Source organism: Megalobrama amblycephala, linkage group LG1, assembly GCF_018812025.1.
Source record: "Megalobrama amblycephala isolate DHTTF-2021 linkage group LG1, ASM1881202v1, whole genome shotgun sequence".
NCBI lineage: Eukaryota > Metazoa > Chordata > Actinopteri > Cypriniformes > Xenocyprididae > Megalobrama > Megalobrama amblycephala.
This window is the reverse complement of record NC_063044.1, coordinates 58845133-58871067: the sequence shown is the minus strand read 5'-3', so window position 1 is coordinate 58871067 and position 25935 is coordinate 58845133. Positions and strand designations below refer to the sequence as shown.

The 25935-nt window shown below is 36.4% G+C and overlaps 1 protein-coding gene and 1 long non-coding RNA gene across 2 annotated transcripts; one reads left to right on the top strand and one right to left on the bottom strand.

Moving 5' to 3' along the window:
* Window positions 1–296: 296 nt before the first annotated feature.
* On the bottom strand, window positions 297–16560 carry mylk5 (myosin, light chain kinase 5). Its single transcript, XM_048204679.1, has 17 exons — window positions 16262–16560; window positions 12476–12616; window positions 12051–12203; window positions 11523–11726; window positions 10592–10627; window positions 9174–9298; window positions 8926–9079; window positions 6475–6783; window positions 6116–6215; window positions 5438–5641; window positions 5061–5278; window positions 4213–4336; window positions 3963–4115; window positions 3744–3876; window positions 1514–1598; window positions 1257–1379; window positions 297–1164 (listed from the first exon to the last, which is right to left on the bottom strand). Exons 1-17 carry the CDS (start codon window positions 16416–16418, stop codon window positions 959–961), a joined length of 2625 nt encoding a protein of 874 aa, XP_048060636.1. The 5' UTR covers window positions 16419–16560; the 3' UTR covers window positions 297–958.
* On the top strand, window positions 4205–25935 carry LOC125276819. Its single transcript, XR_007186764.1, has 4 exons — window positions 4205–4341; window positions 6462–6781; window positions 9190–9295; window positions 25223–25935. It is a non-coding gene; the product is annotated as an uncharacterized LOC125276819 (long non-coding RNA).

Here is a 25935-nt window from a genome sequence, read left to right as displayed (position 1 = left end):
CTTGCTTTGTCAAAATGGCACGTACAGCATCAGGAATGTATCATCAAACCTGCAAATGTGTCTAAGGTTTCCTTTACATTGAGATCAGTGCATATACATTTGGTTACCAAATGTGTGATCAGAGCAGAGAGCAGTTTAAGGATTCCAGCAAAGTTAATAACATTAGCTGAGATTCAGATGAATGGAAAGACTATCCACAAACTGCTAAAGATGAAACAAGCACAGGCTCAAATTAGTGTGTAAGAGGATTTTAGATTACCAACAATGTTTTTTGATAAAATACAAAACTGCAATTATTATTATAAAATCTGCATTTTTATTGTCATGAGTCTCTAAACTTTGCGAACACCCTGGTTGGATATTAGTAACAGCATAATGTTAATATATTCATATATTTGACACCAAATATTGAAGTTGCAATGAAACAGAAATAGTGACAGATCTTTTTTTTTTTTTGTATTGTGATGTACATCCAAATGAAATGGATAATCGGAAAAGAAAAGAATGTAGGGCGGAAACTTGGTTCAGTCTGCAAGTTGGATTTTGAAAAGTGGGATTTGCTCTCAAAAATAGACGCAGATCTGAATGCGAACTTGCTGTTGGTTTTAAGTGGACAAAAAAAAAAATGGGATGAATCATTTGCAATAAGACCAATAACATACATTTATAAAACAGATCTGAATGTAGATAGGGTCTATTTTGAAAGGTCATATACAGTGCTAAAAATCGCTCACTGATATTAATCAGTCAATTATGTTAAGATATTGATATTAATTGGCAATGAATGATATTAAACCAAAGTCCAATAATAATCTCAAATAATCTCATAAACATAAATAATAATAAATGACAGTTACATCAAATAGATTTTAACATTGAATTGCATCAGTATATTTTAATCTATCTTGTGTATTTATGGTTGTTTTATGTGTGCTGTTATGAATCCATGTGTGTCTGTTTATTCTACAGTAAGTGTAGCAGAGCACAGCGCCTCCCCGAGTGTATTAGTGGCTTTGCAGGAATACAGGCCGCTGTGGTGGAGACAGATGTTCTCTAGGGTGAGCGTACAGCTGCCATTCTCCTCATAGTCCACCGTCACACACCCGTCCTGCAACTCCAGCAGCTCACCATCCCTCAACCACACCACCTCGGGGTCAGGGTAACCTGAAACACAAAGAGAAGAAGCCGTGACGTCATGAGAGACGGGCTTTGATGTCTATGGAGAAGGCCAGTGACATCCATCGGTGTGTCCTAACCTGTGATGAGACAGGAGAGTTGGGCGCTGGAGCCCTGCGGGACGGTCAGGTCAGATAGAGTCTTACTGAACTCAGGTTTACACTGAAGCTTCAGCTCCAGAGATTGCATTGCTTTATCTGTCTCTATAACACATATAATAGCAAGAAACTGAACTGTAAAAACATTTGTCATTTGTCAGAGATGTCACAAGTCACAAATGCTGACATTGCTCTGAAGCACATTGATTTTTTTTGTTCATGTTTGATTTCTTTCTCACCATCTACAGGGCTCAAGTTTGCAGAAGCCTCTGGTTTAGACAATAAAGCCATCCTCTTAAGAGCCAGCAAAGCTTTGCCTGTTTTCTAAAAACAGAGAAACAAAACGATAAAGAAAGAGCAGAAGGAAGTTTGTTAAACAATGCAGTGGAGTCCAGTTCACTAACTTATGACTCTTGTGAGTCAGTTGTTTAAATGAATTGGTCAAAATGACTCACAAGCACCTTGATCCGTTCTAATCATTCTAGAAAAATCTTTGTTGAACGCAAAAATTTTGTGAACACATAAGCATTGAAAAATAATTTTTCCTCCATCACCATGTCCCTTAAATGGATCATTTACCCAAAAATAAAAAATCTGTCCCCAATGACTTCGGTAGTACTTTTTTTTTCTCCATACTATGGAAGTCAATGGAGCCAATCAACTGTTTGGTTACCGACATTCTTCAATATATCTTCTTTTGTGTTCAGCAGAAGAATGAAATTCATACAAGTTTGGAACAACTTGAGGCTTCCAAACTTCAAACTTTAAAGTTCTCATTAAATCACTTACTTGACTTAGTGTTGTTCATATAACATCTGCAGTTAGCAAACTAAATCTAAACAAAAGTTAAAGGTGCTAAAGAGGATCTTTTCATCGACTGAGAAACCAAAGACTGTTAGTGAGTTTTTGAAATGAGCGCATGCGTAAGAACAACCCCCCTCCTTCACAGCTCATTTCGAGGGAACGCCTCCCAAAACTCGTGCACGAGTATTGGAACACGAGTGTTTACCACCGGCATTCTCTGTGTCGTGTTAGTGGATTCATTATGGCGGACTCACCGCAGGTAACTCATAATCTGCAGTTGTTACTCCTGTCTCCTGACAAAAACATTGCATGCGGCGCCTGTGGAGTGTGGAAAGTTACTGGAGCACGCAGCCGCGCTCGTCTCGCACAAGGAATGTCACGGCAGTGATTGACAAGCCAGAGGGCCAATCGTTTACGCGATGATCGAGTAAACGATTGGCTGATGTTTTTAAGGCCCTACCTCGTGCACAGATGATGTATATTAATATTATTACTTTAAGTGCACCTAATAAATAGTCTTTTATCAGTTAGTAAAGACAGTTTCAAGTAATATTGCAAAAATGTATAAAACAAAACATCCTCTGTAGCACCTTTAAGCTAGATAAATGTGCAGTATGTAATATTTTTGCAGTAAAATATCCAAAAACCTCTAGGCCAGTGTTATATATTTTGCTCACTTGAGTACTTACAATATCCAAAATGTTTCCAACTATTTGTAAATCGTGAGAAAATTGCAATTTTAACCAAGGTTCCGGGACGTGTGAGGAGTCGCCTGTCAATTGCGTCATACCCGCGTTACCCTCGGTTTCCGGTTTTATTTTGTAAAAACCATGGAAACACCAAAGATGCTTTAATATATTACACATTTTAATAGACAAGGGAACAACTGTTTTGATATATTTATAGACAGAAAACTAATTGTTATATAGCTCAACATGTTTAGTCTTATTGTTTAAATCTAATTTTCTTGATTTGTTTTGTGCATACCATTCTTTACCACGCCTCAGAGAAAAACACTATTTTGTGAAGTAGCTAACATAAGCATAATCAGATGCAGCTTTATTTTTAGGAACAGTAATACAGCATTTTCTCCATCATACAATACGTTTTAAAATTAATTGCATGCCATTTATCAACAAGCCATCCAGCATTTATTATGATAGGCCTATTCTAAAATCGATCTATCTTACTGCAGTGTGCAACAAGTGTCTCACAGCAGCCGTCAAGCGAACGTACAGAGTAATGTTATAACATCATTTTCAACACTCACAAATGTATCTAATATGATAAACAGAGCTGTGTTACCTCATACTCATTACCGGAAAAGCGGAAGCGGCGCCGGTGACGGTGTCATAATAAAAGTCCCGCTGCTCGTGAGGTGTGTGTTGCGCAATCGCTCCAGTGGCCTCGTTCAGTTCCCACAACACTCGGTCCTGCTCTGCTTCATACTAGCTACAGTAACATTAATAATCGCATCCATGAACATGATTTCTTCCCGAGTCCTATCCCTATTGTATTCCACCATCCGTTGAGGTGAAGACCATATGTCCCAAGATTCCGCGCTCAAACTTGGCGTCATCAAGCTACGCCTTTGTTTTGAATAGGCCTCTAGCGACCTCTAGCGTACAGAAATCTTACATACTGCACCTTTAACTCAGTGATTACCTTCCATTTCTGCCTAGTCAGGAATTTCTTCATCTTGTCTTTGGAAAGGTTTTTGGTGATGCTGCTGGTGTTGTCAACAGACGTAGATGCCAACCAGGCATGAGCCAAGCCATCTTCACATGACATCCTACGCCTGTCAGAGGGTTCAACGCACGGTTATGAATCTGTGTGGACGCATTTGTATGATGTGTGTAAGGGAAGAGAAGTATACTAAAGCACCTGACATCTTTGCTGAGCAGAGAGCTAATGAAATCCTTTGCCTGGTCGGTGATCTCTTCAAAGCTCTCCTCATCAAACTCCCACTTCGCTGCTGTCACGAGAGCCAGAGTCTCTGTGTCACTTTCACCCTGGAATGGAGATTCACCGCTCAACCTACAGGAGGACAAAATCAGATTCAGATCAAATGTAATGGCATAATTCACCACAAGGGGGCAATGAGCGCTTAAGTGGCTGGCAGTGTTGAGCTCACAGGATGTAGCAGATGACACCAATGCTCCACATGTCAGTGGCCAGACCAACAGGCTCGAAGTTGATGACCTCTGGAGCAACAAATTCTGGAGTGCCGTGCATCACCTTCAGAGGTGTGTTGGGATCTAAGGTACAGAACAAACATACGGTGTTGTTTTAGAGTTATTTATGTACTATTACAGTTTTTATTAATATTTTATTTTTAGTATTTTTTATCAGTTTTTTAAATATGGAATAAAAAATTATTTCAGTTTTAGTAATTTATTTCTAGCTATTTTATTATTTTTATAATTTCAACTTAAACTTATTTCATTTAGCCTAGTAGTCAAGGTAAAAATAATTTTAAGATTTGCATCTAATATTTCAGCTTTATTTTCAGTTAACAAAACAATAACGATATTAACCCTGCAAAGTACAAACTTTTCACTCAGAAATCCCTTGCAAAAAGTACTGTGTATCATCATACCATGGTACTTTGCTATATACCATGCATGAATTGTATTTGTATTTATGCATGTATTTAGATGGTACTACGAAGATTACCATGGTATTGCCATTGTCCCGGTCCAGATAAAACATTGTATATGTCTAAAAACCATAGTACTTATTGTTAGAAATATAAAGTCAATGTCCATTATTGCACTGTAGCTAATATTATTATACAGTATATTATTTTTTAAATTTTTACTTACATTAACAATATTTAAATATTGGTGTAATATTTTAATATGTTGTATTTATATATGTTATTTATTATATTTTTTACTTTATTTTGTTATATTTTATTATACACAATTTTATTATAACATGTTGTCGTGTATCAGCACAGTCTCTTCAGTACATTCGTACCCATCTTGCTAGCGAGTCCAAAGTCAATGATTTTGATCTGAAACCCGGTTCTGTCCACACAGACGATGTTCTCGGGTTTGAGGTCCAGGTGGATGATGTTTTGCTGGTGCATATACTGAATCCCCTCCAGAATTTGACGCATATAGCCCACACTAGATGCTTCTGTGTGCTCATAACTATCATCCACAATACGCTCAAACAGCTCTCCGCCAGCAACACTGCACATACAGACACAGGTGTTAGGTGCCAAAATACTGTAATGAACAAACTACTGTCGCTATTGAAGTTAATGCATTGAACCTGATGGCGTTTCTCATTTCTGTATATTGTTCTAAAAACATTGGACTCTTCCAAACACCAACATGCAAGATACTCACAATTCCATCACCATGACCATTTCAGCCTTGTTATCATATGCGGCGAGACATTGCACCAGTTTTGGATGGTGTAAGAAGTTCATTAGCTCTATTTCTTTCCTCGCAGCTTCTCTCTCCTTTGCCCGACGGCCTTTGTAGAACTTTCCAGCACATTCACGACCCGTCACCTTATGGGTCAACCGAAACACCTGGCCAAACTTCCCTCTGGGAAAGATTCAGAATTAGAGCATGATATCATGCTTACAAACTCAAAGTATGTGACATTTAATAAATCATTATTTCTCAATATCCTAACTTCCCATTTATCCAGTTCTTAAGAATTAAGTGAATTTGACATTTTGTTTTTGTTTAATATTTTTTGGGAAAACTTTTCCGTGATCACCTCTTAAATATCTAAATTACAGGTTATGAGGTATGATGTAATTTCCACTGAAAATGTCCCAACCTTGACTCTAACTTAACCCATCTTATTTTTCTTTTCGAGTCAGCGTCTTTGTGTAAACATGATCATTTGTCTAGCATTTTTCTGGGAATAAGGATCAAGTGTATGGGTTGTTTTCTCTTTTAGACGTAAGTATGCTTGTAGGAACATGTAGATGTTATGTTATACTTGACAGGCCCTGTGAACGAGAGCTATGAGGCCTGCTGAATGTGTGTGTGTTTGATAAGGATACTTACACTCCTAGTTTTTCCAGGACATTATAGTGATCAGAAAGATTATTCTCAGTGTTGATGGTCACATTCACATACTCCACTGGTTTCTCATCACAGGGCTCTCCTTTGAAAGACAACATGCCTTCATTCACAGTGGGACCTCAACTCTTAGATTGCATGCCCTTCGTTAATAACTTAAAATGCGTTCTTCCTGTTTACAATCTGGTTACTGAACCATGTTCCCATAAATTGTGGGAAAAGATTAGCTTAAAATTGCAAGCCAATAGTGTGCCGCATTTAAAGAGCTAATCATCCAGCATAAAATATACATTAAGACCACTAAAAGTCATCAACTTTTATATCATTTCAGAAAAAATCCTCACCTGGGTTGTCCATCTTGATTGGCTGGGACTCTTGGCTGGGCTCGCTGATGCCCACAGCGTTACAGGCCCTGACCCGGAAGCAGTATTCTCCCTGAGGCTGGAGTCCTGAGGTCACCCTGAGCGAAGTACTCTTGCACTGGGCTGTGAGCTCTTTCCAGTGGTCAGTCTCACCAGGGCTTTCACAAACCTCCACCACGTATCCCGTCACAGCGCTGCCACCGTCGTAAGACGGCCCAGACCAGGACAAAACTAGAGAGTGAGGGGAAAGAACGCGCACCACGGGGCAGGAGGCAGGAGGCTGGGGCAGGTCTGGATAAAACACAAATCAAATGTCATTCTAAATGTCAAGTGAGTTTTTAATAAGGTAAAAAATCATTTTTAGGCTTGAATATATCAGGAATATTTTAGTAGTTCCGAATCACAAGATCTCAATTTGATTCGATTCTCGATTTGATTCAATGAATTCAATGATTCAATTTTCACTAGCCCCACCACAAAAATTATAATAAATGAATAAAATAGACTTTTTTTTTTTGTTTGTTTTTGACCTATGTATCCCTGTATTGTAACAAATAAGGTTATGACACCAACATTTTAGATATTTGTGAAATTCAACAAATCTTGATTCCAATTTCAATACCACAGCTAAAACTACTAACTAATATAAATTTCAAATATTATTAAAGACAAGTAAACTATAATTAATTAATAAGAACAAATAATTAAACCTTAAGCAATAGCACAAATAAATATATCCAATAGAACAAAGATACAAATGAAATAATCAGTGCTTTTAAGGTTTTTTAGGTATCTAACAGTAGTTTTCAGGTACAGAAATTAAAAAAAGTAATCAAATGTAAAATAACTCTGCATTTAATCATCACTGTACAAATTAAATAAAGGTTAATCATTATTAAAGTTACAAAAAAGTTATTCAGTGAAGAGCAGTGAGTGATTTCTTTGTAGTTTGATTAACATTAAAAATACAGACAGCAGCAGGAATATTAGGCTGCTGTCACTTTAATAGCTGCACGAATCCAATATAATAATACACATGTTGTCTTTCTCTACTGCTTTCTTAAGCCATAACCGACTATGTTTACTAGGATACCCGGCAATGCGGGCATTTTGAGATAAATTTGTGTGAATTTGTTAGTTTAAGCACAAGGAGACTTGAAAGAGAATTCATTTTATTATTTGCACGCTGTCTGAGATGGGCAGATTTCTCTGTGCGCACAAACTTCTCACACAGTGCGCGAGTTCACTTTCACCTCTTGTGCTTGAATGCTTAAATTGGCAAGGCTTAAAAACAGGTGCAAATAATAAACTTCTTTGACCATGCGGCACTGGACCGATCGGGACAGTGACTGTTCCTTCAGCTGCCTGGAACGTCATGACAGGATCCCCACTTAGGGTTGCCAGATCTGTGCAATAGAAGTAGCCCCAAAATACCCCAGGTCAATTTTCCCTATCGGCTGCCGAATTCTCCACTGAATTTGTACATCTGGGGGGTGTTGGAGTGCCGAAATCATATGGACTGGGGTGGAAATCAATCTACGGAATTTTTTTTTTTACCTGCGGCAACAACTTAAAAGTAGCCAAATTCCATGGGAAAACAGTGGACTTGGCAACACTATCCCCACTGTGGCAAAAGGTAAATAGAGGATGATATCTAGTAAAGAAGACTAGTAATAAGATTAGATAATACTGAGCAGGCATTCTGACGTAGAAACTGGAAGTGGTGAGCGTAAACAGCATACAAGAATGACACAGAAGAGAGGATATTGTTGAATAAAGTAGTTATTTTTGTTTTTATGCATAAAGTATTCTCGTTGCTTCATAAAATTAAGATTGAACCACTGTAGTCATGTGGACTATTTTAACAATGTCTTACCTTTCTGGACCTTGAAAGTGCTGGTTATATTGCTGTCTATGAAGGATCAGAAACCTCTCAGATTTCATCAAAAATATCTTAATTTGTGTTCTGAAGATGAATGAAAGTCTTACGGGTGTGGAACGACATGAGGGTGAATAAATAATGACAGAATTTTCATTTTTGGGTGAACTAACCCTTTAACGTCAATCAGATATTATGTTCAATGTTTGCGGAAATATATACGGAAAAATGATCGATTCGTGGCTTTTGAGAATCAATATCAAATCAACCACATTTAAAAAATGATTAATCGAAAAATAAATTTTTTTGCCCAGCCCTATACATTATACCCTATACAACTTTTTTTTAATTTTATTTTAATATCTTATTATTTTCTTTTATACAGTCTCTGTACAGTTACGCCACTTAGAAATTCTTGTCTTCAAGTCCCTCAAAAATATCAAAATTAATTTAAGTTCAGATATTAAAAACATGTTAATCATAGAAAACTTAGAACTAAAAAATGAGTATCACAACCCAGTTAACAACTCAATGTGGGGGTTGTCTGACCTTACCAAGGACATTCAGGGTCACTGTGTGTTGGGCTGAACTTTTGCGATCTCGCACAAATATCGTGTAACGTCCAGAGTCCTCAGGACGAGCTTCAGAGATCACCAGAGAACTGCTTTCATCACAGGACTCTATATGAAACCTGGAGCTTTCCACCACCTTCAGAAAGACAGATCATTATACACACAAACAGGAGGACCTGCAGAATGCAACATGTCTGGATTGTGTTGTGTTAGCGTGAGTGCTTATGTACCTCTTTTTTGTTATAGACCCAGCAAGATGCAACAGGACAGCTGCCTTTGAACACACATGTCAAACGGGCCGTCTCTCCAACATGCACCTCCAGCCGATCGAATGGATCTACAAACTGCAGAGGTGCTGTAAACAAAGGAGACCTCTTTAATGTCTTATTTCTCTTAGACAACAATGAGATTAAATGGAGAGCAAAGGCAGACTTTTGCTTAAGTCTTGCTTATTATCAACTGTAATATGCTTACAATTGTCTCATTCGTGTATAGTATTATTCATCACTATATTATATTATATTATATTAGACAAATAGAATAATAGACAAATAAGACAACTGTAAACATACAGTCTCATTTGAAAAAAAATATTTATATATAATGCAATTATTTGTAATGTAATTATACATATAATTTACAAATAATTGTAGTGTACATTCAAACCATTCTGGCTGGGTGGTTTTCACACAAAACAAAAAAACAGCGACAATTTCCTCCTCTCCCATAGTTCAGATATTTGGATGAAATTTTACAGCTCACTTAACGCGTTTAGCTCTGCCATCATACTGCAATTATTCAAATCAACAGACTTAAATGAATTTGACTGGATTGATAAAAGCCTGATCTGCTAATGACCTCATGGTACCACAGATAGCAGTGTGTTTTACATGAAAGATGAAAAGACTAAAAGAAAACCATTCAGTGCTTCAGTGCCCAGCCCAGAAGTACCAAAGAAAATGCTGATAATATGTTGAAGTGATGCTTATAATCTGACAAATTCCTATTTTTATAGCTCAGTCTGTTAAGTATTTGGGCTTCTTAAACTGATTATCTGTCTGTAAGGTATAAAAACACACACAAAGGATTCAACCAGTTGATGTTAAATGGTAGGTTTTATCGAAGAATATTGCTATGGACAACAAGGATTACAGTATTTAAAAAGAATAACGTCACGATTAAGATGAACATTAGTAGCCAGGACACAAAAGACTGTATACAGCTTCCTGTTATACTGTATATACAACACTAATAGCCCCTGGAGGAGCCAGACAATCTGGAAGTTAAGATCAGCAGAGTGAAACACAGTTGCTCAGGGCAAATGACTCTTTTTTTTTTTTTTGAAGCGGGTCATGGTGGTTACACTATAACTCGCAATTCTAGACAAAAAGGCTTTAAAAGACATGGTGTGATTAGAGTATTAAGAAAAGCAAAGCAGGTGTGGGAGGCTATAGCTCTTAAGAAATAAGGAAGGAATGAAAATATCTTCACTGAAATCCAAAAGAATGTAACAACTAAAGTCTGTGATTCAACTGTTAAGTTATGGTATAAAGACAAAAAGATAAGAATAAGTAAATCTTGTGCCACGGAGCAAAAAATGTGCAAAATTAGGACTGAAAGTGGAAGACAGACATGATGATGGTCTTACCTGTTCCTGAGTTGCTTCTTCTTGTGACAAGCACCTCTGTAACAGGACACAGAGACAACAGACAAATATGTAAAGAATCAGGTGTGTGTGTGGGTGCATTTGTGTTAAAGAGCATGCAAGAGATAACATAAGCTTTGCCTATCATATAAGGGAGGAGTCAAGTGGTCAGATGTGTGTGTCTAACAAAAATATTCAATAAAGAGGAAATGCTTGATGACAAAGATGACAAAACCATTAGTATGTTAACTAGTCAGGTAAAAACTTTTCTTTTTTTTATATTTGTATGCGTTTATTTTTTATGGTAACACTACAGTAGGGTTTCACATTACATGTATATGTAATGTAATATAACATTACATTAGTTAACATGAACTAACAATGAACAATACTTCTACAGTATTTATTAATCTTAGTTAATGCTAATTTCTACATTTATTAATACATTATTAAAGTCAGACATTGTATTTGTTAACATTAGGTAATGCACTGTGAACTAACATGAACAATGAATGATTATATTCTTACTAACATTAACAAATGTAGAAGTATTGTTCATTGTTGGTTCATGTTAGCTAATGCTTTAACTATTGTTAACAAATGAGACCTTATTGTGAAGTGTTACCTTTTTGTTATTTATATTTTTATAGAAATATTGTATTATCTATATACATTATAAATAAAAATGAAATATAGAGAGCATATAATATAATATCCAGTATGAGCTATGTATATTAATTACATGGAATAATTAGATTTCTAATGTGATAAATTAAAGTGCTTTTTAAAATAGTTTTAGATGTAGGATGTGACACCAATGACAATGACATGGAAGCTTCGGAGGAACCAAAGATGTTCCATGTATTAAATGACATTTCCTACTCTTAAATGCTGGAGATTAACTCATGGGTAGGGCCATTGTTTTGTAACATACCTCTCTTGAGTGCTGGAGAGCTTGTTATAGGACTTCCTGTCTGAGGCGACTCTGGGCCTTTAAAAACACTGATGTTATCTGGGACGTTCTGAGTTGAGTTTAAGACCCCGTTTACCATGTCAGGAGTGTGAGGATGAGGGGAATTAGGTTGAGAGTGAGACTTGTGGGTCATATTGTTATGGATCCCAGCAATTGTTTCATAGTCTGCAGTTGATTTGATAGTATGAGGAGCAAAAGGGAAGTAAATAAAATAAGAGAGAGAGAGAGAGAAAGAAAGAAAGAACTGCATTAGAGAAGGTAATTAACATTGATAATCCTGTCAATACACACTTCTATATATGAAGTAAACAGAAACAACTGCACACTCACCTCTTACAGTGCTAGTAATGTAGTAAAAAGTAGTAATGTTAACTGCCCCCAATCCAGCTCAGCTAACCCATACTTTTTAATAGACATTCAATGGTCTTGTAGAAATATACACCACACAGTACACACTGTAGACTAAAGCTGATTTTGAGACATACTTGCCTCTCACACAAACTGCGGCACTGCTGGATGTTTTTCCGGCTGTGTTTTCGGCCACACAAGTGTAAGCTCCAGCATCCTCCGGGAGACATTCCTTAACTACCAAACTTGCCTCTCCTCCCACTAATGAGGACTTACCAAACAGCACAATCTCACCTGAAATGGTAATGGACAGAAAAAGAGAAACCAAGGGAGAAAAGGGGTGACTTTGTGGCATTAAGAAAAGATAGACATTTGAGTGACATTTAAAATGCTTTAATATATTAATATATAATTCTTTTTTAATTTACTGGACAATCTTAATTTACCATCTCGAGTAAGGAACAGGAACTTATGAATAAATTTATGAATTATGCATATGAAAGCAATTATATCTTCAGTCTATAGTGTACATATTCTTAGCAAAAAGCAAAAAAAACTGGACTCACCATTATGAAGCCAGGAAACGTTGATTGGCTGGCTCCCTGTGATAGTCCCTTTCAGTGTGATGTCATTTCCTTCATCCACTATACAGTCCTCGAGGGGTTTGGTGAAAAGAGGTGGATCCAGACTGCTGTGTTTACCACTCTCTAGCTTGACAGAGGAAATCAGAATGAGATTAGTTACATATATTTATTATACAACAATGAAGTACGATTCTTAAATCATTCTCACACCACCTGAATTTGCATATTCCAGTAAGTCTGTGTATTAGTGGTGGCGATTTATCAGTGACACTTTCTGTTGGTTACATCCTTACTCCAGTAGGGGGTAAGTGACTGTCTTCATGAGTGATTATATCATTATTTTAGCCGATTCATTCAAACACACTGATTCATTCAGGTACTAAACTATTTTATTAATAAATCATTGAATCGTTCACTCAACCGATTCATTCAAAAACACTGATTTATTTAGGTACTAAATGATAGGTGAGAAGCGGTTCTGAGCAGACCGATCGTTGTATGACATCAAAGTATTGTGAGAACGATTAGACGATTAGAATCGCTCTCGCTGTATTTTGATGTCATACACCGATTAGTTAGCGCAACGCTGCATGAAGTCGAACACACCAAGATGGTCCTCAATGCAGAACACGAGATCAAGGAGGTGAGGTTGGATCCAGATCCAACTCCTCCCACTTTACATAAGAGAAGCATCTCGCTGCAGCCTGCGGTGGACATCCAACCCGGCCCACATCCAAGTGTGACGTCAGAAGCCAGGCCAATGCCGCCCTGCAGCCGATTCTTAAGATTTTATTGGTCATGTCAATCACAGTACTGATTGCCTACACCAAACACTGATCCCTAAACCTACCCATCTCCACCCCTGGATCTGGATCCAATCTCACCCCCTGGATCTCGTGTACTGCTGTGAGGAGCTACTGAACACCTCATTTTATGAGCAAATCATTGAATCATTCATTCAAATGATTAGTTCAAAATCACTAATTCATTGAGGAATGCCACTGCTGTTTGTTGTTCAGAGACTCTGGCTTAATTTGGATGTATTTTGGTTGGTGGACAAAAAATAAATTAAATAGCTGCCAATATTGTGTCTAAAATGTAGGTTTCTCTGTATAACTTGTTTCTTCAAGTATTGCATAAAAAACTCGCAGTTGTGCTGTTGGTCTGATTATATCGGCACTTTTGAGTGTGATATTGCTTAAATTTAATACACTTGGACTTCTCTGCTCTTTTCCATTTCAGCTGCTCATTGTTGTCAGCATGTTTAATGCAAGTTGTCAGTTATGTTGTTAAATCTGTTGAAAAAGGTGTTTATTTAGTAAAAATTCATTTAATTTGAAGCAGCAATGTTGCAAATGTTAGTTCATGATTTTAATGCCTTATAAAGCTTGTTGTCTTATGCAACTGTACTTATGAATTTTATCTTGTTTTAAGGATGTTTTGATCAAAATGCTGATTAAGAACATTGTTTTTTTTGCAGTAATAAACGAGGTTAATATTAGACCTGTGAGTCATGTATACTATAGTGTTTAACAATAATTTCACACCGGAAGAAACAAAGCTCATAAATGAAGAGAGCAACTGAAGAGATCTGTTTCAGCAAACAGCTGCTGTATCTCTTAACATCCTTGCAATCACACCTTCTGTCTTGAAACAGTGCTTATATTACGTGCCACATAAGAATGGCAAAAGGCAACAAAAATTGTAATAAAAAATGATCTAAAAACAACAACATAACTAACAAAATTAGTCGCAACTTAAAAGAGCGAATTGAAATCAGAACAAAGGCTTGAGCTAAACTCTGACACTCCTCTACCAAACCTGTTTCTGTTTAAAATACCGCCACTTACCTTTTATACAAGGCATTGGGCGGAGCCTTGTATAGTATAATACACCTCTCAAACGTATATGCATTTAAAAATAGCTTTGCATTTAAACATAACTTTTTGCGTTTAAACATAACTTTAAAATGTGAATGGCCTCTTTTGTATTTTTGTGTGCTGGATCTACAGCAGTGTCATGTTTACCTGATTAATTGGTGTGTTTTTTTAATGTCATTTAGTCAAAGGACACATGTCATTTCGATTAAAGGAACAAGTCATTCTAGTCCTCCTGTCTTAACAATGGATCAAACACTTTTGTTCTCACTGACCTGGTAGATCACATGGTCTTTTGACCTGGCCTAAAGTAATCCTTGTTTGTTCATGCAAACAAGGATTTTTTTTTTTTTTTTTTTTACTGGCTGTTATGGCAACACACTATGTCGGAAGAATAAAATTGTGACTCCAATTCTGAGAAGAACAAACTGAAATGTTTTTAGTTTCATTCTTTGTACTCTGACTGTCATGTATCAGGTGATAAGATCTAAGAAATGAAAGGAAGGAACTGTGGTGTTGTAACCATGTTAAAATGCAGTTCAGAGGAGAGCAGTACCATCAAACATAATGTACACGTCCAACACAAACCAGTACATGAAACGCAAAACAAAAGCAAGGAAGGAATTTCCTGCCAACGGTGACCTCTTGCCTGGTCAGTAATTTGCATCCTGAGGCAGATAAGATTCAGTGGGGTTCAAGTCTAAAAAAAAGTTAAAAAAAAAAAAAAAAAAAAAATGTTTTTTTTTTTTTTTTAAACCTGAAAATACACAGAAAGATTTAGAAAGATTTTGATTAGATTTTGAAAGATTTTGAAACAGAACTAAAGCTAGGTTGTAAAATTGAGAAGAAATAAAAAAATTCATGTTGTAACTTCTAAATGAACTGGGTTTTATGTTTCTCAGAAGTATTATTTATTAAATTATGAATAAATCAACCTGACAAATTAGGTTACACCAACAAAAGTAGTTTGTATGGATTAGATCCATGGTTCTCAACCATGAATCTAATCAAACCATCTAGCAAATCTTCAACAAACCTTTATTATTTCCTTCAACAGCTACTGTTTTTGTAAAGAATGTAGTTCTTGAAACTTCTGGAAACGAATAATTGTGGTTAATAAATTCCCAGATTCTATTAATAATAAAACTTGAAAACAAAGCAGCCTTGCCATAATTACAGCAGAAAATATCATGGCTTATATATGAGGGGGGTCTTCGAATATTATTTTGCACAAATAAACCACAGGTTTAGATCAAGAGGAAATAAGATCCATGAGGTCTTTTTTTCCAGAAAGTAAAACATTTTATTAATTTAGAAAAAATGCAAAATTGTGCAAAAGCATTTCCACTTGGGGTCTCACAATTTAGGACCCCACTATATGTATCAGAAGATCACAAACACTGATTGTATAGTGACTGATGGAGTTGAGTACTCTAATAAGTAAATATGCTTATCAGAAATTAGCCTGTTAGTGAAAAAACAAAAAACAAATCCTTTCAGACAGATAGTATGATGTCCTATCTGTCCCACTTAAGAATGTAGAGGATTTCCCTGTCTAAATCTGACTGAATGCAGATTACAATCCAAATGCAGTGAAAGTGAAATCAAAGTGCCTGTCATTCTGTCATTGATGACTGCTAAATGAAATGCTAATTATTAACTCTTCAGAGGGATTGTCTTAAGGACAACACTTCCTGCAGAGATCACACATCTAACCGCAAATAAAGATCATGTTAACCTCAGCATGTTTTTAATGGCAAACATCCAACCAACTTGCCCAAACCCATATACAGAAACACAAATAGGCTCTCTGGAGTATGCAAATACTGACGGACACACTCACAAACACTTGTGTGTATTTGTACCAGATTCAAGAAGTTTCCAGACTTGCCTGTGCTGGATGTCTCTTCAGGCTTCTTCACGGCTGTGGTGATTGTAGTTCTCTTTGTGGGTTGGGACCCTTGTCCATTGGCCCCCTTTGACTGGGAGTCTGACAGTTGTATCCTGAAAGTGGACACATAACGTGTCTTCCCATCAGCGATACTCATTTCTCCTCTCAGTATAAACCCGTTTCATAAAATCCAAGTCATTTCCCAGCTTTCTTATCAGACGGCTCGTATTTTCCTGTGTCTCAGAGTGTCTCTTACACACACATGTCCTCTGACCCGTGTTGTTCTCTGCATCTCTTTAGTTTCTGACTCCTCCCCGTCACTGAAGCCTCATTCATTCGGTCTGCAGGAGATTGTCCTCTTGCTGGGTTCGACTCAGCACCTCCCACAGACCTCACCCGCAACTATCACACCATTTCACCATGTATCTTTTTGCACAGTTTCTTTTTACACACTGTGGCTATGGTGAGAGAGAGAGAGAAACAGAGAAACTTAGAGTGGGTGATAAGAGAGAACATGTTATGTGTATGTTAATTTTTTAAAGCTTTGGAAATGTAAACTATATAGTGTGTAATTTCAGTGATGTTCATTTGAATCTATTGGTGTGAAAAGGGAGACAAAGATACACAAATAACTGATTAGAAACTGAATCAAAGGTCAGGCATTCCCTGTTCCTTTTCCCTCTGGAATTACTGTCATGTTATCAGTTGAACTTTGGTTGTGTGTTTGTTTCCATTGAAAAGAAAACTGAAGCTTGATTGTTTCGAAACTGTCATTTAGCCTGCACTATATATAACATTTTTAACATTAGCCTGCACTTCAATAACATTTTAAAATGTCTCTTATTTTAAGATTTATTTGATCAAAAACAGTAATATTGTAAAATATTATTACAATTTAAAAATGGTTTTCTATTTTAAAATATGTTAAAATGTCATCTATTTCTGTGATGGCGAAGCTGAAGTTTCAGCATCATTGCTCCAGTCTTTAGTGTCACATGATCCTTCAGAAATCTTTACAATATGCTACAATATTTGGTGCTCAAGAAACTTTTCTTTCTCCCCTGAATAGAAAGTTCCAACTTTTGGAACAGCATAAATGTCTTTACTGTCCCTTTTGATCAATTTAATGCATCGTTGCTAAATGAAATAATTTATTTGAAAAAAAAAAAAAAAAAAGTATACTGAGTGCAAACATTTGAACGGTAGTGTTCCTGTAGCTACCTTTGATTATTAGACCAACATTATCTGACTGATCTGGAGCAAGTTTCGTTGATGTACAGTTGTAACACTGATGGCATGCAACTGAGAGTTCATACTGACATCTCAGCGGTCATTGGCTTTTGTTGGGTCAGTGTGAAAATGACAGTAATGTTTCCAAACAGGAACTTAAGACGGTTTGAACTTGATTGGTGTTTGTTGGGTCAATCTGAACCAGCCATTAGAATATTTAGAACATATTTTAAGGAGTGTAATGAACAAAAATCTGTGTGAAAACCAGATAGGTAAGGTGAACAAAACTCCCGCTCTCATCTTTGTGTGTGTGCAGTGGTGTGTGATGAGGAGCTGTTTGCTTTGGACATGCCAGTCCACAGAGAAACCCAAACATCCACTAAAGACCTTGAACGTGAACAGACTCATTTGGAATCAATAATGCAGAAAAACAATGTTGCTGTATGGGTATTCGAAACTAAAAAAAAATGATGAACTTTGTTTAAATTACTGTAACATGACTGAAATATGTGCTTGTCAGGAGCTACAGGAAGTTCCACAGCTTTTTTTGGGGTAGTGAGTAAATCCGCTAACTGGTAAGGGGTAGTGTACAATCAGCCCATCAAAGGTCTGGTAATGTTGTTATGGTTGGAATGCAGACAGGAAGATCCTAGAAAAAAATCCATGAATAACTGGAAACAAAAAACAAAGCAACTGACAAATAAATGTTTGACTCATATGCCACACATGGATTTCCTTTACATTTAAAAAATGTAGCAAAGACTAAATTTTACACTTTCTATTTCAAAAGTAAATGGATGAATATGTGGAATTGCTTATTTGTATTATTATTATTATTATATTATATTTATTATATAAAATGATAATTATATTATCTAATAATAATAAAAATAATCTTAACATTAAAAAAGAAAGCACGGAAACAATGTAAAAGACACAAAATTTATTATTATAAACTGATGAATGACTGTTTTGTGAAATGAACATCAAATATGTATTTTTTAAATGTATAAAACACTGGGCTTCATGTAAAATCCTGTGAATGGTGCAGATCTATCTATTGAATTTGAAAGAGTGAGAATCTTGTGCACTCTAGTGAAAAGAATGAGGAATAACACATGAAAACATCTGACTGTGTGAGCTGACTGAAAAACACTTCAAAGACCTGTAACCTTTTCAGTCTAAAGTGGGGAATATTTGCAGGAATCACCTGAATTTAAACTCTGATATGGTTCTTCATGTACAAGTCATCATGAACACCTGCTGTGTGTTCATGACAGGGCGGGGAGGTCGTGGCCTAACGGTTAGAGAGAGAGAGACTGGTAACCCGAATGCTGCGGGTTTGAGTCTCAATACCAGCAGGAAATGACTGAGGAGCCCTTGAGCAAGGCTCCTAACCCCCAATCACTCCTCGGGCGCCACAGCAGAAATGGCTGCCCACTGCTCCGGGTGTGTGTGTGTGTTCACTAACTGGATATAGGTTAAACGCAGAGGGCAAATTCCGAGCATGGGTTACCATATTTGGCCTTCACGTCACTTTCACCCGTATCGTTATGGGTGTTGTAACTTTTATTGACTTTTCAGATGTATATAGGCTGAAAACCGCTCATGCTTGGATAGGTGGGTATAGCTAATGTAAATAAATAAAGATGGTGATGTGGTGACATCTAGTCATTTTATTGAAGCACATCTGTGTAGAACTAGTCAATGATTCATTGTGGTTTATTTCATTTGTGCATTTAGTTGTATTTCACATGTTTCCTCACACAATTTGGATAAAACAGAGCACTGTAATTCTCTACAGCTGTCGACATGTGCTAAAAATGATCCGATTGAAGTTACTGTTATTCTCTCAAAGTTTCAACACATACATATTCACCACAAACAAAGCAATGCTGTATATTTACTTGTGCAGCTTCCTGCGGTATGGAATTCAGTACACAAAGATTTCCTGTTTGATCATTTTGATGTTGCTTTGATTTTCTGTAAATGGGTGGTTAAGAGATGAAATACTTCTGGGAAATTTATATGACCTGTGGTGTGAACTCCATTTAAAATGATTTCAAAACATTTTGATTTTTTTTTTTTTTTTGTGTGTGTGTTTTTCTTTTTTTATATATAGTTATTATGCATGGGGGATAATGATATTTTTTGAGAGAAAATACAGAATATTTGTACTTAATTATTTTCTCCACACTGCAGCACAATTTAACAAAGTAAAACTTAAACTAAATAATTATAAGAATAATAAGTGAACTTCCTGGGACATAATGATAGGTTTATAGTGTTATTTTTGTATTATTTACAGTCAGACCAAAATTTATTCATCTTGAACATTTCATTCATTATTACAGTTTATTCACTGTAGTTTAAAAAAAAAAAGGTAATAAAATATGACAAGATCTCAGAGTTAAACTGTGTCAGAAAAAATAATCTTAATTATGTCAGATAACACTAAAGCAACACACGGTCAGGTCAAAGTGTCTGAATAATTTTTGGTCCCAAATTTTTATCAGTTTTATTGGTAGTCCACTGTATGAAGAATTTTTGGGTATAATATGTCACAGTTTACTTTATTTTGCTATCCTCACTTACATAAATGAAGTGTAGTGTCCTGCACCCACTAGTAAAAATATATCAAAAATGTCTGAATAATTTTTGGTTTGACTGTATATACTGTAATAGTTTTAATGATATTTCAAATTTTCATGTACATTTTAATTAAATTTTTAGTAATTATGTGCTTTTGTGATTCTTAGGTTTATTTTATTTCAGTTTTATTTTTTATTTATTCCCAGTAATTAATTTTAGTGCTTAAACACATTTCACTATCCAGGGGGGAAAAAAAAAATTCATCCAATATTTATATTTTCATTTATTTCAGTTTTATTTTTTATGTATTCCCAGTAATTAATTTTAGTGCTTAAACTCATTTCACTATCCAGGGCAAAAAAAAAAAAAAAAAAAAAAATTCATCTAATATTTATATTTTCATTTATTTCAGTTTTATTCCAAATAACAAAAATGTTATAATCGCTTTAATTGCAGTTTTAGTTAAGGATAACCCTTTAGCTTTGGTGCCTCTTTGAATTAAATTAGACTTCAGAGAGATACAGATAATGACATTGACCAGCAGATGGCAGTACATCGTTGTTAACTCTACTGTAAGTACAGTAAGACTGAACTTCATATCATTTTACATGTTTGCTAGAGTTTTTTTTATGAATGTCTCGAGGTGGGTGCATAGATGTTTTTCCTGTGTTCACTTCCTTTTCCTTTATTCTTTATCTTTCTCCGTCCATTTGTAACTAAAGTATGAGCTCTCATTTAATCAAGCAGTCTGACTAAGCTAGTTTTACATTTCAGAGAGCTGAGAGTAGAGACTCATACTGTAATGCTGTGCGTGTGAGACTAACCCTCACCTCCAATCTGGGGCCTCTCTCTGGGCAGGTCCCAGATGGAAGTGATTACTCTGGGAGGGAGAAATTACAGAGCAAATGTACAGCCCATCAACTTTACACACACACATACACACACACAGACAGGCAGACGACAAAGGCAAAAAGTGCAAAAACTCCCCCTCACTCTCTCTTCTCTGAGTCGAACTTACACATGGCTCTCTTGCTGCCGTCATTTTGCCTCCAGCGGTACATTTCCGCTCAGCTCTTGTCGGGACGACTCGACTGTATGCTAGCCACCTTGTCTCTTCCACACTGTTCTCAGCGAGCAAGCAAGCGTGTGTGGGTGGGAGTGGATTGTAAATTCCTAAGGATGAGCCATGTTAAAGGCCTCTATTAAAGTCCTGATGCAAAGAGACTCGTCTGTCAGGAGCCAGAGCTGTAACTCATTACCTGAAAAGAGGGAAAGAGGGTTCGCATTACTGCTCCACCTTGAGCCCAAACCTCCGCCCCAGGTCGGCTCTCGCCAGTCTACAGGGCACATATCCACAATGCACTGCAGTCACGTCAAGCAGAAGCTCTTCCTAAAGAAACACCTACATTACACCAAACTACAGCTTTCACAGCTAACTAACACTGTTTGTTCTAGACAGTATGATTACCGCAACTTAAACAAGGAGGATGAATGAAACAAACAAACATTTCTGGTGGCACCATGCAAACTGCATTTGTGAGTGTAAGCATAGTATGCTAACTTTAAAGCTATTTTTAAATGGTTAGTTAAAAAAATTCTGGCATCATTTACTCACCCTATCGTCGTTCCGGTATGACATTTTTTCTTCTGCAGAACACAAAATAAGATCATTCGAGGAATGTTATGACTGGTTTTTTTTTTCAATGCAATGAATGTCAGTGGGGTCCAAAACCACATTGGCCCTGTTGACTTTCATTGTATGAACAAAAAGAAATGAGATTTTATGAAAAATCTTGTTCACACTTTATATTAGGTGGTCTTAAAGGGTTAGTTCACCCAAAAATGAAAATTATATCATTAATGACTCACCCTCATGTCGTTCCAAACCCGTAAGTTCATCTTCAGAACACAGTTTAAGATATTTTAGATTTAGTCCGAGAGCTTTCTGTCCCTCCATTGAAAATGTTTGTACGGTAGACTGTCCATGTCCAGAAAGGTAATAAAAACATCATCAAAGTAGTCCATGTGACATCAGTGGGTTAGTTAGAAGTTTTTGAAGCATCGAAAATACTTATTTTGGTCCAAAAATAACAAAAACTACGACTTTATTCAGCATTGTCTTCTCTTCCGGGTCTGTTGTCAATCCGCGTTCACGACTCCGCAGTGACGCTGCTGATGTAAGACGCTGCTGACGTGTTATCTGGTGCGCCCGAGCTTCATTTACAGTCTGAGGGAGATGCACGCTGTATTCAAGCTATTCTACATTGTTTGTATTTTGGTATTGCTATATTTTTTAAAATGGTGCATAAGTGTGCATGTCGCCGATGTCCTAATCGCCAAAAACAACGACGTAAAAGTGCATTACCAACGCCGACAGATGAAAGGATTCAATGGAATCAATTCAATGGAATCAATTCAATGGAAAGGATTCCGGAAGAGAAGACAATGCTGAATAAAGTCGTAGTTTTTGTTATTTTTGGACCAAAATGCATTTTCGATGCTTCAAAAACTTCTAACTAACCCACTGATGTCACATGGACTACTTTGATGATGTTTTTATTACCTTTCTGGACATGGACAGTCTACCGTACATACACTTTCAGTGGAGGGGCAGAAAGCTCTCGGGCTAAATCTAAAATATCTTAAACTGTGTTCAGAAGATGAACGAAGGTCTTACGGGTTTGGAACGACATGAGGGTGAGTCATTTCATTTTTGGGTGAACTAACCCTTTAACTATGCTATACTTTGATACAATATACTTATTACATGTTGGTGCATTGTCATTGTATTTTAAGTACTTGCATTTGATTAACATTTACACTGTTAACTTTACCCCTAACCATAACCCAAACCCTTACCCTAAAACTTTATCCCATAATCCTAACACCGTGTCTACGCCAGACGCGACCGTTGTTGCATCGTGCCACAAAATCTAAAAGCTGTCTACACTGAACGCCACAACCCAACTGTTGCAAAGCACATGGACTACGTCAGAAATAGAACGGGGAATCCGTTTACTGTCGGGAATTTGTTGTCGCGTTGTGCTGCGCCGCATCCAGTGTAGACAATATGATATCACGGATTATAATGGGTTCTATTGTCTTTTGACGCGTCGCGCTGCTCATGTCCGGTGTAGACACGGTGTAACCCTAACCCTACCCTTATACTCCGATTCCTAACCATACCTCAGACTCATTAGCAGTAAATGTGGGATTTTTCCTGAACAAAATATAGCTACACAATAAATCCATTGTAGGTATTTAATGTTAATATATAGTAGTTAAAGGGTTAGTTCACCCCAAAATGAAAATTCAGTCATTAATTACTCACCCTTATGTCGTTCCACACCCGTAAGACCTTCGTTCATCTTCAGAACACAAATTAAGATATTTTTGATGAAATCCGAGAGGTATATGACTCGTCCATAGACAGCAATATAATCAACACTTTCAAGGTCCAGAAAGGTACTAAAGACATTAAAAAAGTCGACGTGACTGCAGTGGTTCAATCTTAATGTTAGCCAGCGTTCTGATGTAGAACCTGGAATCACTGGACATAAACAGCGTATGAGACTGACACAGAAGAGAAGATATTGTTGAATAAAGTCATTATTTTTGTTACATTTTTTCGCACAAAATGTATTCTCGCCGCTTCGTAAAATTAAGGTTGAGCCACTGCAGTCACGTCGATGGTTTCACTTTCAAAGTCCAGAAAGGTACTAAAGACTGTCTTTAGTACCTTTCTGGACTTTGAAAGTGGTGGTTAAATTGCTGTCTATGGAGGAGTCAGATACCTCTCGGATTTCATCAAAAATATATTAATTTCAGTTCTGAAGGATGAACAAAGGTCTTAAGGGTGTGGAAAGACATGAGGGTGAGTAATCAATGACAGAAATTTAATTTTTGGGTGAACTAACCCTTTAAGGACACCTAATATAAAGTGTGACTAAAATATATTATTTTGTGCTTTGCAGAGGAAAAAAGTCATACAGAATTTGATTGACATGAGTGTGAGTAAATGATGAAAGAATTTTCATTTTTTGGCTAAAAGTCACCTAAATGTAGTAATTTTTGTCTTCATTTCTGATTTTAGATTGATGTATTGTGCAAAACTCACTTAAAATTTACCTGATATAAAATGTAAGATAAAAGGTAAAATGATAAAATGCAAATGATAATTATCTATATTACATAGATGTTAAATGATTTACTTGGATTCTGAAGTTGACATGGGATTCAGTGATAAATACAATAATGTAACACTTGTAACCGCTGGTTGTTTCTGCATAGTTGGCATCCAGCACTGAATCATCGACCGTAATTTCTCAATCTCTGTTTCGGTCCATCTCAATCTTTTGCCAGTACTGATCTTCAGCTCAAAGACATGCAAACTCACACAGAAGGCCATCATTATCCTCTCTGGGTGTCCTGCTCTGTAAATAGCCATCACACACAGGCACACAGTCATAACACAGCTGTCGTCACTTTTCTGAACAGCAGCTGGTAGCAGAAGTTGTTGTTGCCACACACACACACTCACACACACACAGACTCAAGACTTCCCTTTGGCAAATCCACCCAGGCTCAGGCTTACTTTAAGACAAAGATAAATATGCATGCATCCATGCATAGACACACACAGATATCATTTCTATAATTTGTGAAATGAGAACTTCATGAAAACTTTCTATTTCAGCATTTAATGTATCATTCTGAAATTTAGTATGAATTTTGGATATTTATGAAAGGCTGCATTTTTTAAAATATGTTTTAAAATGTATTTTTTTCTTATGATGACAAAGCTAAATTTTCAGCATCATTACTCCAGTCTTCAGTGTCACATGATCCTTTAGAAATCTTTCTAATATGATGATTTGCTGCTCAAGAAATATTTCTTATTATTATCAATGTTGAAAATATTTTTTGTGAAAACCATAATACAATTTTTTACAGGATTCATTGATGAATAGAAAGTTAAAAAACAGCATGTTGAAATAGAAATCTTTTGTAACATTATATGTCTTGACTGTAACTTTTTAATGCGTTCTTGCTGAATAAAAGTTAAAAAATAACTTTTAAATAAGTCTTTATAATGCTCTTTTTTTTAAATTGTCTTATATACTTATTCTTTTTTTCTAGGAGTGTCCCCACAAAAAGAGGACATCTGGACGCACTTGAATATTGATCAGTTCTGTCAGTCTCAGACACTTCAACAATCCCAGTTCTACACAGGAAGTAATTCTCGCAAAGGAAGGTGGTAGCAGGAACACAAACTTCTTCCTGTTTGTATATAAAGAGGTAAATGGAAAGATGGAGGGATGCTGATAAAAGCTGGGCCAGGCAGTCAATAGCTGGGACACAGTACTGTCTGACGACAGTGGAAGGTTGCCGATAAGCCCTCCATCATGGCAGATGAACATCTTCTGCCTGCTTTGCACTTCATGAGATCTCGGATAAATGTTGAGAACGTGATATTATTACACTAATTCAACATATGTTTTTAAGTTGAGGTGGCAAATACTCTTAAGTCAACATACAAACTAGCTGTTAAGTTGAATTAACAAATCCAGAAACTGCAAGTTGTATCAACTTAAAAAATCACAATGAAACAAACTGCAAAATCCTTCACACACATGAGGAACTGTATGAAACCACTACTTTTTTTAAAAAGAAAAAGACTCTTGAATAGACAACATGTTTTTTTGTTTGTTTGTTTGTTTGTTTTTTACAATATCATGCACAATCATGTGCTGTCCTGGTAAACCCTATTGTGTGGACCAAATGTCCCCACAAAGATAGTAATACTAGTCATTTTTGACCTTGCGGTGAGATTTTTGGCCCCCATGATTAAA

What these genes read in the sequence shown, in the direction of transcription:
- mylk5 (XM_048204679.1), bottom strand. Translation starts at nt 16,418, where the DNA reads ATGAGTATCGCTGATGGGAAGACACGTTATGTGTCCACTTTCAGGATA. An exon ending in CTCTCCAGCACTCAAGAGAG is followed by an intron (nt 10,628 to 11,522) that starts GTATGTTACAAA and finishes GTCCTGTTACAG; the next exon opens with AGGTGCTTGTCACAAGAAGA. An exon ending in AAACTTGAGCCCTGTAGATG is followed by an intron (nt 1,380 to 1,513) that starts GTGAGAAAGAAA and finishes TATGTGTTATAG; the next exon opens with AGACAGATAAAGCAATGCAA.